Source organism: Pipistrellus kuhlii, unplaced genomic scaffold (assembly GCF_014108245.1).
Source record: "Pipistrellus kuhlii isolate mPipKuh1 unplaced genomic scaffold, mPipKuh1.p scaffold_m20_p_18, whole genome shotgun sequence".
Lineage (NCBI taxonomy): Eukaryota > Metazoa > Chordata > Mammalia > Chiroptera > Vespertilionidae > Pipistrellus > Pipistrellus kuhlii.
In genome coordinates, this window is record NW_023425493.1 from 25,730,861 (window position 1) to 25,743,776 (window position 12,916).

The 12,916-nt window shown below is 57.5% G+C and overlaps 1 protein-coding gene across 4 annotated transcripts in view; it reads right to left on the reverse strand.

Annotated features, from left to right (window-relative positions):
- ATP8B2 (ATPase phospholipid transporting 8B2) overlaps nt 1-12,644 on the reverse strand; it is a 47,658-nt gene extending 35,014 nt beyond the window's left edge. The window contains exons 1-12 of one of the 4 annotated variants that reach the window (XM_036441656.2): nt 12,466-12,644; nt 10,158-10,225; nt 7,939-7,997; nt 7,513-7,626; nt 7,287-7,385; nt 6,718-6,779; nt 6,547-6,619; nt 6,221-6,291; nt 6,004-6,083; nt 3,869-4,027; nt 3,557-3,645; nt 1,170-1,366 (exon numbers count right to left, since the gene is read on the reverse strand). In XM_036441656.2, the coding sequence (XP_036297549.1) occupies nt 1,170-1,366; nt 3,557-3,645; nt 3,869-4,027; nt 6,004-6,083; nt 6,221-6,291; nt 6,547-6,619; nt 6,718-6,779; nt 7,287-7,385; nt 7,513-7,626; nt 7,939-7,997; nt 10,158-10,188 (1,034 nt within the window). In that variant the 5' untranslated portion in view covers nt 10,189-10,225; nt 12,466-12,644. Of the gene's footprint in view, nt 1-1,169; nt 1,367-3,556; nt 3,646-3,868; nt 4,028-6,003; nt 6,084-6,220; nt 6,292-6,546; nt 6,620-6,717; nt 6,780-7,286; nt 7,386-7,512; nt 7,627-7,938; nt 7,998-9,274; nt 9,390-10,157; nt 10,226-11,116; nt 11,224-12,465 lie in introns of those variants that run through there. The other 3 variants (XM_045583347.1, XM_045583346.1, XM_036441655.2) reach the window with 3 other exon arrangements.
- Nucleotides 12,645-12,916: the final 272 nt, after the last annotated feature.

Genomic DNA, 12,916 nt, shown 5'->3' on the forward strand with positions numbered 1-12,916 from the left:
AGCAGGGCCAAAGCGCAAACCTGTCTCCTCTCATCTAGAGATGTGCTAGGAAAGCCCTCAGCCCGGGAACTGCCTCCCGTCACTGCCGTCGGCACTAGGGCTCGGGGGCTAGAGGGGAGACGGGAGGACCAGCTGGGGAATCTGTATGAACAACACAATGGCTCATGAGAAGAGTTCTCAGACTCCATGAAGCATTTCCTGATAAGGGTGTGGGTCCCGTAACTCCAGTGCAAGGCACTGAAAACAAAACTCCTCTCTTGGCCACTCTTCCTTCCTCCTCTCTGTTCGTCCTCACTGGTCCAGCCCTTGTTACCGCTTCCTCAAGCACCCTACCTGCCTCCTTGGTCCTATTAATGCTCACCACTGTCTGCCAACACTTCCTAAAATATATATATATATTTTTAGGAATCCTTTAATGGTTTATTAAGCACAAAGGTCAGAGGCAAAAACTCAAGACCCTCCACTATTGGGAACAAACTTATGGTTCCAGCTCTCTGCCCCACAGCCAGATTGTCCCGTGACCATCCCTCGGTTCCCATTTCCACGCCCGTGTTTCTAGCCCTCTCCCCCGTCCCGGCCACCACTCAAAGCCCAGTCCACAGCCACCTCTCCAGAGAAGTCCTTCCTGATTGGCTGTGCAGGGAACCATGCCCTCCCACATGGCATCTGTGTGTTACGCTGCTGGCCTCTCCCCTGCCCTCACAGTCTGCTGCTTTTGAAGTCAGAGGCCACGCTCCACGTCTCTGTGTCCCTGCTGTACAATAAGCCCGGAGGCAGAAGGACTTCTAAGACACTTGTCCCGTTCTGTCTTATAATGTGCTCACATCTTTCTTCCTTGCCTGGACCAAAGCGCCTAGAGCGAAAGACATCCATTCCCACCTCACCTCTGCATGTGCCCCGCACCTAACGTGCTTCTTGGCACAAAGTCAGCATGCAACGAACATGTGACAGATTAAACAACACCGTGTTCGTTCTGCACAGTCCGAGTGCCCGGGAACTGGGGTGAAGCCAGCTCTGCGCACAAAGATAAACAAACAACATAACACATTCACAGCACGAGAAAGGGTCACCACGTTCATTCTGGAGGATGTCGCCTTCTCGGACAAGAGACTCCGGCCACAGGGCAGCCCCAGCTCCCTGGAGAGACCCCGGCACAGGGAGCAGCATACCTGACGTAGAGCGAGATGGGCACGACGGTGTTGAGGATGATGATGTAGGACCAGAAGGAGAGGAAGCCAGAGAAGAAGGCACTGTCCACCGCCTCGTCCCAGGGCAGGTAGACCTGGAAGCGCATCCCGACCTCGTGCTCCCAGATGGCATTGCCGATGGCCAGGATCACCCCCATGCAGACCAGGAACCCGAAAATCTGGGGAGGAATGAGAAGCAGCGATGAGGCCGCCACTGAGGAGGCCCTCCAAACCAAGTGTGTCCCTGTAGGTCATCGCTCACACCTGACCCTGCAAAATGCAAAAGCTCAGGCATCTTTTGGTTTTTTGTTCATCCTCTCACCTGAGGATCTTTGCCCACTGATTTTTAGGGAGAGTGGGAGAGAGAAGGAAAGACAGAGAAACACCGATGTGAGAGAAACACAATCGATTGGTTGCCTCCTGCATGCGCTCCAACCAGGGTCTGAGTCGGGAATGAGCCTGCAACCAAGGTACATGCCCTTGACCGGAATCGAACTCGGGACCCTATTGTCGAGGGTCAACGCTCTATCCACTGAGCAAAACCGGCCAGGGCCAGGCATGTTTAACATGGTGGTACAGGCCAGTGGGAAGCACCCAGAAGTGGCAACAGGTTCTAGTCTGCTGCCGACAGCACACGGCCTTCTCTGACCATTCTCCCATCTGCAGCTCCCCACCTGACAGCCTAGAACCCGTACAAGACCTCAACAATGATAAACGTGGGACGCATTTGAGATCTTGCTTTCTGATATGTCCTCAACGCTGCTCAAATAAACTCTTATAAAATTTTCAACAGGCCAAAACTGGTTTGGCTCAATGGATAGAGCGTCGGCCTGGAGGCTGAAAGGTCCCAGGTTCGATTCCAGTCAAGGGCATGTACCTTGGTTGTGGGCACATCTCCGGTGGGGAGTGTGCAAGAGGCAGCTGATCGATGATTCTCTCTCATCGATGTTTCTAACTCTCTGTCCCTCTCTCTTCCTCTCTGTAAAAATCAATAAAATATATATTAAAAAAAAGAAAAGAAAGAAACTTACTGGAAATCACCCATTTACTTAAGCTAAGCCTCCATAAACCCACAACAATGCCCAATTTCTTTCATGCTCACTATCTCATACAGATTGTCCCCCTCCCCCGCCCCGCATTTTTAAAATATGTTTTTATTGATTTTGGACAGGGAGGGAGGGGCAGAGAGAGACAGAAACATCCATGATTTGAGAGAATCATTGATCGGCTGCCTCCTGCATGTCCCACCCTGAGGCTCTGAGCCTGCAACCCAGCACGTGCCCTGCCCGAGAGTGGACCGGGACCTCCTGATTCGTAGGACAACGCTCAGCCACTGAGCTGTGGCAGCGGGGCATCCCCCATTTTTTTAAGCCAGGGAACAAGTTGTATCTTCAGAAATGTAGATTTTTCCATAGCCAAAAATCTTATAAAACTTGTAGTCCTTGGAGAAGAATCCTAAGAAACTTTTGGAAGTTGAAAGAAAAAAATTGAGACCATCGTCTGATTTTAGACATCGATTGGCCAAGCTGTCTTCTTTCTTTTTTTTGGTTGTTGCTGCCTCCTGCAGGCCCCCAGGGATGTGCCCACAACCAAGGTACATGCCCTTGACTGGAATTGAACCTGGGACCTGTCAATCTGCTGAGCCAAACAGGCCAGGGCTGCCTCCACGCTTGATGCTTTGGAACAAAACAGGAACCATCCTGGTACACAAGAGCCACCAGGGGGCGATGCAAGCCTCTGCATGACAGACCCACTCTCTCAGGCTGCGTTTCTACCAGACAGACCTCTAAGACCAGAGGGAGACTGTCTCACCAGAGGCTGGCCCAGCCTTTGCAAGCTGGCATGGGGGGGCGGGATGGGACGGCAGGCAGCAGGCACGGGGGCGCATGGAGGGAGGAGAGAAGGGGAGAAGAACCTGATAAGGAGCTCACATTTCTAGCCAAACAAGAGAAGGATTGGGGAATGGCCAAAAACTGAAGCAGAAACTTTTCCTTGAGGATCCTTCCCTCCTGGAAGGCAGGGGCAAACACTCCATTAGACCCCGTTCTCCATCCCCCGAGTGGAAATTTTTCTTTTACTGCCTTCTCCATCCCCATGAAGGCCTCCTTGTCCCAGGCAAAGGCAAACAGAGGGTCACATGCTACCTCAGTCGTCATCCTAACTGGAATCGGGAGAAAGGAAGACTTGTTTCAGCTTTAAGTTGTTGATTCACACACGTCTTTTACATAAACCTGCCAAGTCTAAAAGGAACCTGAAATAAACACAGCCTTTGAGGGCTGACCTGCCTGTGGCTTTAGAGCCAAAGCCTGAAGCCTGGCTGCCGATCGGGAGGAGGAGGGAGCAAAGGGAGCCGCAGCGGGAGGCCTCACCCAGAGCACCAGGGTATTCATCAGGCGATCGATACTCGTTCTCTTGAACTTCGTCCTGCCGCTGTTCTGCATCAGCTTCGTATCAGGACCTGCCGAGGAAGAGGAGGGCCAACAAAGCCAAATCAGGAAACCGCTCCTGGGCTTCTGCCCAGGCCCCCAGTGCAGGACCTCAAGGGGAAGAGACATGGGCTGGATGGACGGGCGCTTGTGTTCGGGGCTGCAGGGGACCAGCCCCCTGGCCTCCTCCCAGGTCTTGGAAGGAGGGCTGAGGAACTGCCTCGGACCTTCCTCCTCGGAGTCCCCAGAGCTCACCCGCGAAGATGACCAGCCCGAAGCACCACTCGGTGTTGCGCAGCACGCAGCCCCGCAGCAGCATGTTCTGGTTGCTCAGGGGGAACTTGCTCTCCTTCCAGTACAGCGTGCCGCTGAACTTGTCCAGCTTGTTGTTGGGGGGCTCGCAGATCACCTCGCCTGCAGGGAAGACAGGAGCACCGCGGCTCAGGGTACCATCGATAGCTTGAGCATGAGACAATGGAACAGAGAAAGCACGCCCTGACCAGTTTTGCTCAGTGGATAGCACATTGGCCTGCGGACTGAAGGATCCCAGGTTCGATTCCAGTCAAGGGCATGTACCTTGGTTTCGGGCACATCCCCTGTGGGGGGTGTGTAGGAGGCAGCTGGCTGATGTTTCTAACTCTCAATCCCTGTCCCTTCCTCTCTGTAAAAAATCAATAAGATATATTTTTAAAAAACTGCGGAGAAAGCAGCTGAGGGAGAGGGTGTGAGGATACGGGCCCAGCCACACACCGCTGTGTCACTGTGAGCAAATGGGAAAGGAATGGGGCCACGGGAACTAATATTAACAGTACACACACCCTAAAGCACAGAACAGACTGTCAGATTACACCGGGAAGGCAGGGGAGTGGAAGGGAGGAGGGAGAGATCAACCAAAGGACTTGTATGGGTGCATATAAAAAATGGACACAAGACACTGGGGGTGGGATGAGGGCATGTGACGGGGGTAGGCGAGGCTGAGGAAAGGTCAACGGGGGGAGGGGGGAAGGAGATATATGTACTACTATTTGTAATACTTTAAACAATAAAAAAAGAAAAATATGCATTACATACAGAAGAACAACAATAAAAGTTATGAAGGATTAAAAAAAGAGTACACATACCCTTGGACCCAGTCATCCCACTTTGGGGACTCTATTCTACAGAAATAACAGCACGAGTCAAATTTTTATTGAAGCATTATTTGAATAGAAAGACTAGACACGACCGAATGGTCAGTGAATAGCTGAGTAAATTATGATACATCAGTTCTATGAAACAATATGCAGCTATTTAAAAAATGAAGTAACTTTCTTTATGTGGTGATGTGAGAAGATGATGAATTGAATAGGTAGAGGCAGGTTGCAAGGATTTGGGTACAGTATGATCCCACTGATTTGTGTTTGTATAAATTGAAAAAAAGTGTGAATGAAAACACATTCAAGTGCCAGGTAACCTGACTATCTAAGAAGGTGGAACTGGAGGACAGGAGAGCTTTTTCCTGTGCATGCTACTTGTTAAAGGAACATACAGCACACTATTCTGAACTGAGTAGGAATAAGAAATAAGAATAAGCTGAAATTCCATCAATATGCCCAGCCAGGAGGAAGTTATCACCCAAAAAGATATATTGAAATGACCATTAATTAAAAAATAAGTGGTAGTGCCCGACTAGTAGTGTGGCTCAGTGGTTGAGCATCAACCCAAGAAGCAGGAGGTCATGGTTTGATCCCCATCAGGGCACGTGGCTGGGTTGCGGGCTCCATCCCCAGTAGGATGAGTTCAGGAGGCAGCTGATTAATGATTCTCTCTTGTCATTGATATTTCTCTTTCTTCTTCTCCCTTCCTCTCCCTTCCTCTCTGAAATCAATATCTTTATTTTTATTCATTTTAAAAATATATTTTATTGATTTTTTACATAGAGGAAGGGAAAGGGATACAGTTAGAAACATCGATGAGAGAGAAACATTGATCAGCTGCCTCCTGCACACCCCACACTGGAGATGTGCCCACAACCAAGGCACATGCCCTTGACCAGAATCGAACCCAGGACCCTTCAGTCCTCAGGCTGACACTCTATCCACTGAGCTAAACCAGTTTTGGCAATACAAATATTTTTAAATATATATATATATATATATATATATATATATATATATATACACACACACACACACACACACACACACACGCACGCACACACACATATTCATTTAAAAAATAAACATTAGTGGTAGCCACCTGGCATTCCTGACACCTCCACACCACCCACCCCCACACCAGTCCAGGGAGCTCCACAATCACAGCAACAAGAAGCCAGGAGGAGAAAGTACAACTTAAACCCCAAACCCACCACCGCCTCTCCCTGAAGGCGCTGCTCCGGAATCACTCACCGTCGAACTTGGCCAGCTTACTGACGTCTCCCAGCTCCCAGGTGATGGGGATCGCCTGGCGCACTTTCATGTTGGTCTCCCTGGAAGAACACCCACATTCCTGCTCACCCCAAGTGTTCTTAAAGGCGCACACCCCTCAGACCTGGGGACCTCTTTCCAAAGCCAGCTTGCTACCCCTTCGGAGGCAGAAGGAGAGGTGGGACACTGAGCAACTCACCCATCGAGTTCTGCTGTTTCTATGTAACACAGCCCGTGAGGCTCGCTGCTGGAGAGGAGGAGGAGGTCCGCCTGGAGAGGAGAGCTCATGAGAATCCAAAGACCCGAGCCTCCACCCGCCACGGACTCTGCCATGGTCCCTCCTTCCACCCAGCATGTGAATGGCCGGAAAGGAGCCAGCCCCAACGGCACTAATAGGACACAGGAGCTTCTCATTCAAGAACGTTCCCTTCCAACGTGTTTAAAAAGGCAGCAGGGAACCAGGAGCGGCTCATCCTTTCGGCCAGGGAAGCCCCTGCAGGCCTCGAGGGGCACCTGGTCCCTTACCGCCACAAACTGGTTATTTTCGAGCTTGATGATGTCACCAACACAGACGTTCATCCACTGCTCCTGCTGGAGGCTGAGGCAACGAGAAGGCAGAGAGGAGCTGTCAGGAGCTAGAGGTGTCCCCAGGAAAACCCGTCCTCCCAGGCCTTCCTCCTTCCCACTGGCACTCACATTCCATTGATCAGCACCTGAGACTGTCGGTTATTCACCTGGTTATCACTCTTGTGGCGGAACTGAGAAGAAGGAAACGAAGAATGCTAAGACACCTTCTCCTGCTCCCGGCGATTTAAATCAATCAACGGCATGCTGGGTACCAGCTCTACACTGAGTGGCCAGATTACTATGATCTCTGAACGCACAATAATCTGGCCACTCAGTATATGTGTGTGTGTGTGTGTGTGTGTGTGTGTGTGTGTGTATTACAGGCCCAGTGCATGAATTCATGCATGGGTGGGGTCCGGCCAGCCTGGCCAGGGGGAGGGGACACGGGTGGTTGGCCGGCCTGCCTGCTGGCCAAACTCCTGGTTGAGGGGACAATTTGCCTATTAGTCTTTTATTATATAGGATATACACTGAGTGGCCAGATTACTATGCATTCAGAGATCATAATAATCCGACCACTCAGTGTATATACACCTGTTCACAAATCTACTCTCTCTCTGCCTCCCCCTCCCTACTCTCAGCCACAATAACATGGATCTAGCTGGACCAGGTCAGGGACGGCAAGGAGAATGACTCACATAGTCATCAGTGGCGTCTTTCACAGCTGTGATGGTGAGGACAAGAACCAAAGGCACAATGGTGGTGAACCAGGACAGGGACGAGATCTGGGGGATCAACTGGAAAGAGGAAAGAGAAGGCCTGCCTCTGAGGCCCCGTCCTGTGCCTTCTTTCCCCCTCGACCTTTCTCACCCGGGACTGTGTTTGGCCTTGTGAGTGGCCAAGGGTCTCCCACGGGCTACTTACCTGCAGAATAAGAAGGAACAGGAAGTAGGTATTGGCAACTTCCTGGAACTGCTCAAAGAGGTTGACAGGCAGGAAGGTGAGAATATTGTACTTGGAGGTCTTGATGCAGTTACTCTGTGGCAGTGGGAGAGAAGACTGTGAGGCGGCCTCCAGCCCCGGCCCAGCACCGGACTGAGGGTGCCTCTTCATCTCCACTGCCCTACCCCTCGGTCCCCAAAGCCAGCACCCACCCACAGGTGGCGGGGGGGCAAAGGAAAGAGAAGGGAGTCTCATGGGGTCACTGACAGGTGAAGGCATGAAACATCCAGCTCAGCAGCAGATAGAGGGTGGTGGGGAGACTGACTGCCCCTCCCCTGTCAGCCCGCCCCAGGATGCTCCCGATGCTTCTGCAGCTTCCCCTCTCCAGCCCAGGTCCAGACTACTCACCGCATACTGGAACTTCTCATTGTATTCTCGGTCGTTGGCCCGGGCCCTCCTTTCTTCTTCTGCAACGGAACGACACGGCGTCAGGAGGAGCGGACGGAGCCCAGCCGACACCGAGCCAGGCACCCCGCTTTGTGGGCTCACACCGAGGGCCCTGGTGCTTTCCTCAGTGTCGCGTTAAGGAGTTGGCGCCTCAGCTGAGGCGTCAGTGAATTCCTCTCTCTCTTCCACTCTCCTCTCACCACTAGCCTCACTGCTGGGCCTTGCGGGCCTCACAGTCACCAAACAGGATGCTTCTCTCCTCACAACAACCCTCAAGGTCTTCCACTGGGGGCACCCCTTTCCTCTCCCCGTCCCATGAGTTAATGCCCGAGGCCTGCATGGTCTTGGGAATCCCAGAGGAGCAGTAGCTGGAGGCAATGGCTCCTTCTGGGAACCCTGCAGACGCAGACGCAGTGGCACCGTCCTCTCCCACTGGGAGGTGGGCGGGTGGCAAGACCAGGGTCACAGTGCCCTGGGACTGCTCTGCGGCAGGATCCCAGCCCCACGTGCAGCCCCCCCACTGGAGCCTCTGCTGGTCACATGGCACCGGCAGAGGCTTCTGACTGGCCCGCGATGACATCACCTTATTTTAAAGCTCATCTTCAAGTAGGAGGGGGGGTTTCAAGGATATGGGTCATGCAGACGGAGTCAGATGGGAAGGAGGACAACAGTTGCTCTCGACATGCGTGCCATCTGCCCACATATCCCCTATTTAACACACGTGTTGCTGAGTGACCCATGACCTACACCTATCCTGCAAACTCTGCACATCTGGGGTCGTAGGCACCAAGTTCAGAGACAGAACACGGGGTGTCTTAGGAAGGGTTCTCCAGCCCATCTCTCAGGGTCACGTTTACCACAGGCTGAAAGGGGGGGGAGGGGGGGGCATCCTGGTTAGGTAGGAAATGTAACGCCTTAAACCTGTCCTGGAGCCACAGCAGCATTCCTCACCCGTCCCCTCACCCCTGCTCTCACCCCTCACCCCTCACCCCCTCCAGAGACCCCTGCAGAGCACACTAAGTGCAAAACCTCAGCCCACAGCATCCTCTGCCCCCCCATTCCCCCTCTACATCACTTTTCTCCCAGAAACTTCCCGGAGGGGACCCTCGGCTGAGACCTCTGCTAAGCCCCCAAGGACCATGCAGGGGAGTCAGGGACCGGCCCCTTCGGAGCCAGGACCTCTGGGTCCGGACAGGAGAGGACAGGGACGGCTGGGGGAGGCCGAGGACAAGCGAATGTCAGGGTGAGAGGGGAAGTCAGGGGCCCGGGAGAGCCGCGGGTCGCTGCCTCCCGTTACCTGTCCCCCAAGAGGGCTTCTTTCGGCTCCAGGAGGGGGGCGCCCCGGCCCGGGCCCACTTCTCCGGCATCTCCTTGGGGACTGTCATGATCCCGGTCGGAGCGGGGAGGGCGGCCTGGTGGTCGGTCGGTCCTGGGGCTCAGTGGCGCCGGTGGGGCGGCCCCCCGGGGAGGCGCAGGAGCTGCGGCCGCTCGGAGGGGAGCCCGGGCCGTCGGGCGCGCACCCCAGCTGCAGCGCCAGCCATCCTCTCGGCCTCCCTCACCCCGGGACGCCGCCGCTCAATGACGCCGCCGCTGCCGCCCGGACGCCCCGCGACAGGCGAGCCGAGCGGTCCGAGCCGAGCGCCCGCTCCGCCCCGCCCGCCCCGCCGCCCTCAGCGCCGCGTAGGCGGACGCCGGCCCCGCCCCGCCGCCCGGCCCGGCCAATGGGGCGAGGGGACGGCATGTTGTCGGGGCAACCGCTTTGGTCCCGCCCACACCCCGCCGGCAGGAAAACGGGCCCGGGAGGATGGAAACGGAGCGAGCCGGGAGGCGTGAGGACCGAGGGGAGAAGGTGGAAGCACAGCTCCCCAAGCTCTCCAGGCCGGAGAAGGGGAGCTCCAGGCACCCTGAGAGGAGGGTCTGTGTGTTTGGGCTGAGGGGCAGGTCCGCAGCACCTTCTGGAGAACCCCGCTCAGGGATCAGAGGGAAGACTTAGGTTCCCCAGGTTCTCCCAGGATGAGGAGCTCCAATCTACCCTCCTTCAGACTCCTTACCGCCGTCCTTCTCCCCTAGGCCCGCTGAGCCATGACCCCTCCTATTGAGGGCTCAAAAGTGTGTAGCCCTCCATTCCCCTCTCCCTGATAGTCCATGGACCCCCCCCCCCCCACTCCTGCCTGTCTTACCTGGGGGGCGCTTTTTTGCACACAGTGCCATCTCACCCAGCAAGGTCCCAGCAGTCCCATGGGAGACCCTGCAGGAAGGTGACGGGTGGGGAGGTCAAGACCCTGAGGGTAACCCTTTGTGCCTTTCCTCAGGCTCCTCCAGAAGGCTTCAGGTCTAACCTCGCTCCCCGGCCTTACCCACCAACTCCCTCCAACACTGCTCCGATGGGTCCCTGAAAAAGGAGCCTCCCTCCCCTCCCCCGCCACTGCCTTGGGTCACACAGGGAGCCCGACAGTTCACACAAAGCAAGACCTACAGGGAGGGGAAGGTGGCAGAGAGAGGCCAGACACTGACTGGAGGGGCACGGCTCTCAGGGTGCCCATCCCAGGGCAATGGGTGCCCCCGTGTGCCCTCCTCGTGGCAATGAATGATGCCTGTGTTCACTGGAAAGCAGAGTTTCCACCACAGGGCAGAGGGTGGGGTTGAGGGGACACCGGCCAGGAAACACCTGGCAGAGCATCAGGAAACCAGTGGGCAGGCTCGCCCCTTCTCAGAAGTGTGTGCCCTCCCACCCCCTCTCCCTGGTCCCTGGGGCTTTCCTGACCTCCGCCCGCAGGGCGGCTCACAGCAGCCGCTCGGCCCTCACTTCCTGTGCAAGGTCCCCACACCACCCCTCTGAGACGAGGTCAGCCACCTTTCCAGGCAAGCGGGGGATCCCCCGACCCCAGGAGGCGCTGTTCCTGTCCCTGTCCCTCTCCCTCTCCCACCCCACACCTGTCCTGCCGGTCTGGGCATTGGGTGCAGGTGCCAGGAGCATCAGTCCGCTGGACCTCTGCATCCTTCCCGCCTTCCCTGTCCTTCCTTTCCCCGGACAAGGTAAAAAGTTCTGGCTTACAAGACAGGGTCACAGAGCCTCACCCCCCGTCCCCAGCCCGATCCTAAAGGACACTGCCCTCCGGGTCCCGGGCCCTCTGGTCACCTCCTCTCTCTTTGTCTGGATGGAAAGCCTTCCTCCTCCTCCTCCGTTCCCCTGCCCCCGTCCTGCCGGTCACACCCCGCCAGCCTGTCCGCCCGAGAGATGCTAATTGCCTGTCTGCCCGGCCTCTATAATTACAGACTCCGGCCGCAGCCCCAGCACCCACACCGGCCGCCTCTTCACAAACCCAGACGCCCTTCCTGAACCCCTGGTCGGGCAACGCTGAGACCCACGAGTCCTCTTCCTCCCGGGCCCGCCCCGGCCCTGGCAGCCGAGGGTGCCTGGCCCAGGAAGAAAAACCTCATCCACATTTTAGAGATGCCAAGCCTCGCCGAGGGCCCCCGGCCAGGGTCTCCACCCAGTCTGGAGGGTGAGTCATGGAGGGTGGGGTGTGAAGGGATCGGTCAGGAGAGGATGCGAGGGTGGGCATCTTCTCCAGCCCCGGGCCGGCCCCACCCTCCCGGGCGGCGATGGAGAAGCACCCTCAGCCCACGGTCTGGGTCTGAGTCCCGGCCGAGTTCCGGGAGGAGCTGCACACGCAGCTCGGGGGAGTCCGGAGCCGGGACCCTGACCAGGAAAGTTGTTGAACCTCCAGGACCCTGGGGAGGCCGAGAGCTGGCTGGTCCCAGACCTCATCCCCTCCGGGCGGGCCTGTGCTAGGAAGGGGAAGGGGGGGGGAGACCTGCGAACTGGGACTCTTCTCACTTCTCTTTCCCGGCCTCACAGGGCCACGTAGCCCTGCCCCGGCCCCGGCCCCCTCTGCAGCCACTTTGGGGACAAAAATAGCCAGCTCCGGGAAGAGGGCAATGCTCCTTGGAGGAATGCGCTCCTCCTCGGAGCCTGGCCCCGCTCCCATCCACCATCCCAACCGGGGGACCTGGCCCCTTCCTTCCCAGGGGGACGGGGTATTTGTGGGCAGGACAGGACAGGGCAGCCCAGAAACGGAACCCAGGACCCCCAGCTCACCTGCCACCACCACCACCGCCACCCCTGGCCGCCTTCCATGCCAGGACTCAACTGCCCAGCTGTGCGCTCCCAGTTCCCCCGTCCCCTGTCCCCCAGTTCCCCCTGTCCCCGCACCTGGCTTTCCCTCGCGCCCACACAGCCTGCGGCGCCCAACTCCCCTCTCCAGGTGCCCGGACCCCGGACCCGCTGCCCTCTCACCCCACAGCTCCGCTCGCCTCCCCGGGGCGCCCGGAACCCGGAACCCCCATCCTCCCGCCCCGCGGACCCCCCCACTCCCCATCCTCCAGCCCCCGCGCCCTCCTCCCTCAGCCACCCTCTCCCCGTCCTCCCGCCGCCCCGTCCTCCCGCCGCCCCGCGCCCCGCGCCCCGCGCCGGCCCGGCCTCACCTCAGCGCTCGGCGCTCGGCGCCCGCCGCGGCCGCCCCGGCCGGCCCATGCCGGGGGCTGGGGCGGGGGCGCTGGCTCGGCTCCCCGCGGGCTCCCGCCCCCGCTGCAGCCCCGCTCCCCCCGGGGCCTCGGCCCGCTACTTTGTGTCAGTTCGGGCCGCGGCGGGGCGGAAGTGACGGCGGCGGCGGGAGCGGCGGGGGCCGGGGGTGGGTTTTGGGGAGAGGGCGGAGGGCGGAGGCGGGCGCCGCCATCTTTGTGCCGGGCAGGCGGGGGGGGGGGTTACTGACCCCCCGAGGCCCCGCCCACCGCCACCTCCATCCTCCCCGGAGCATCCACGGACACGGAGGCGCTTCTGAGAGGTTCTGAGAGGTTTTATGGGGAAGAGGGAGCGGGGAAGCCGTGGGAGCCGGGGAGCCGCGGAGAGCGAGCCCCAGGCCCGTCCTCCTTCCTG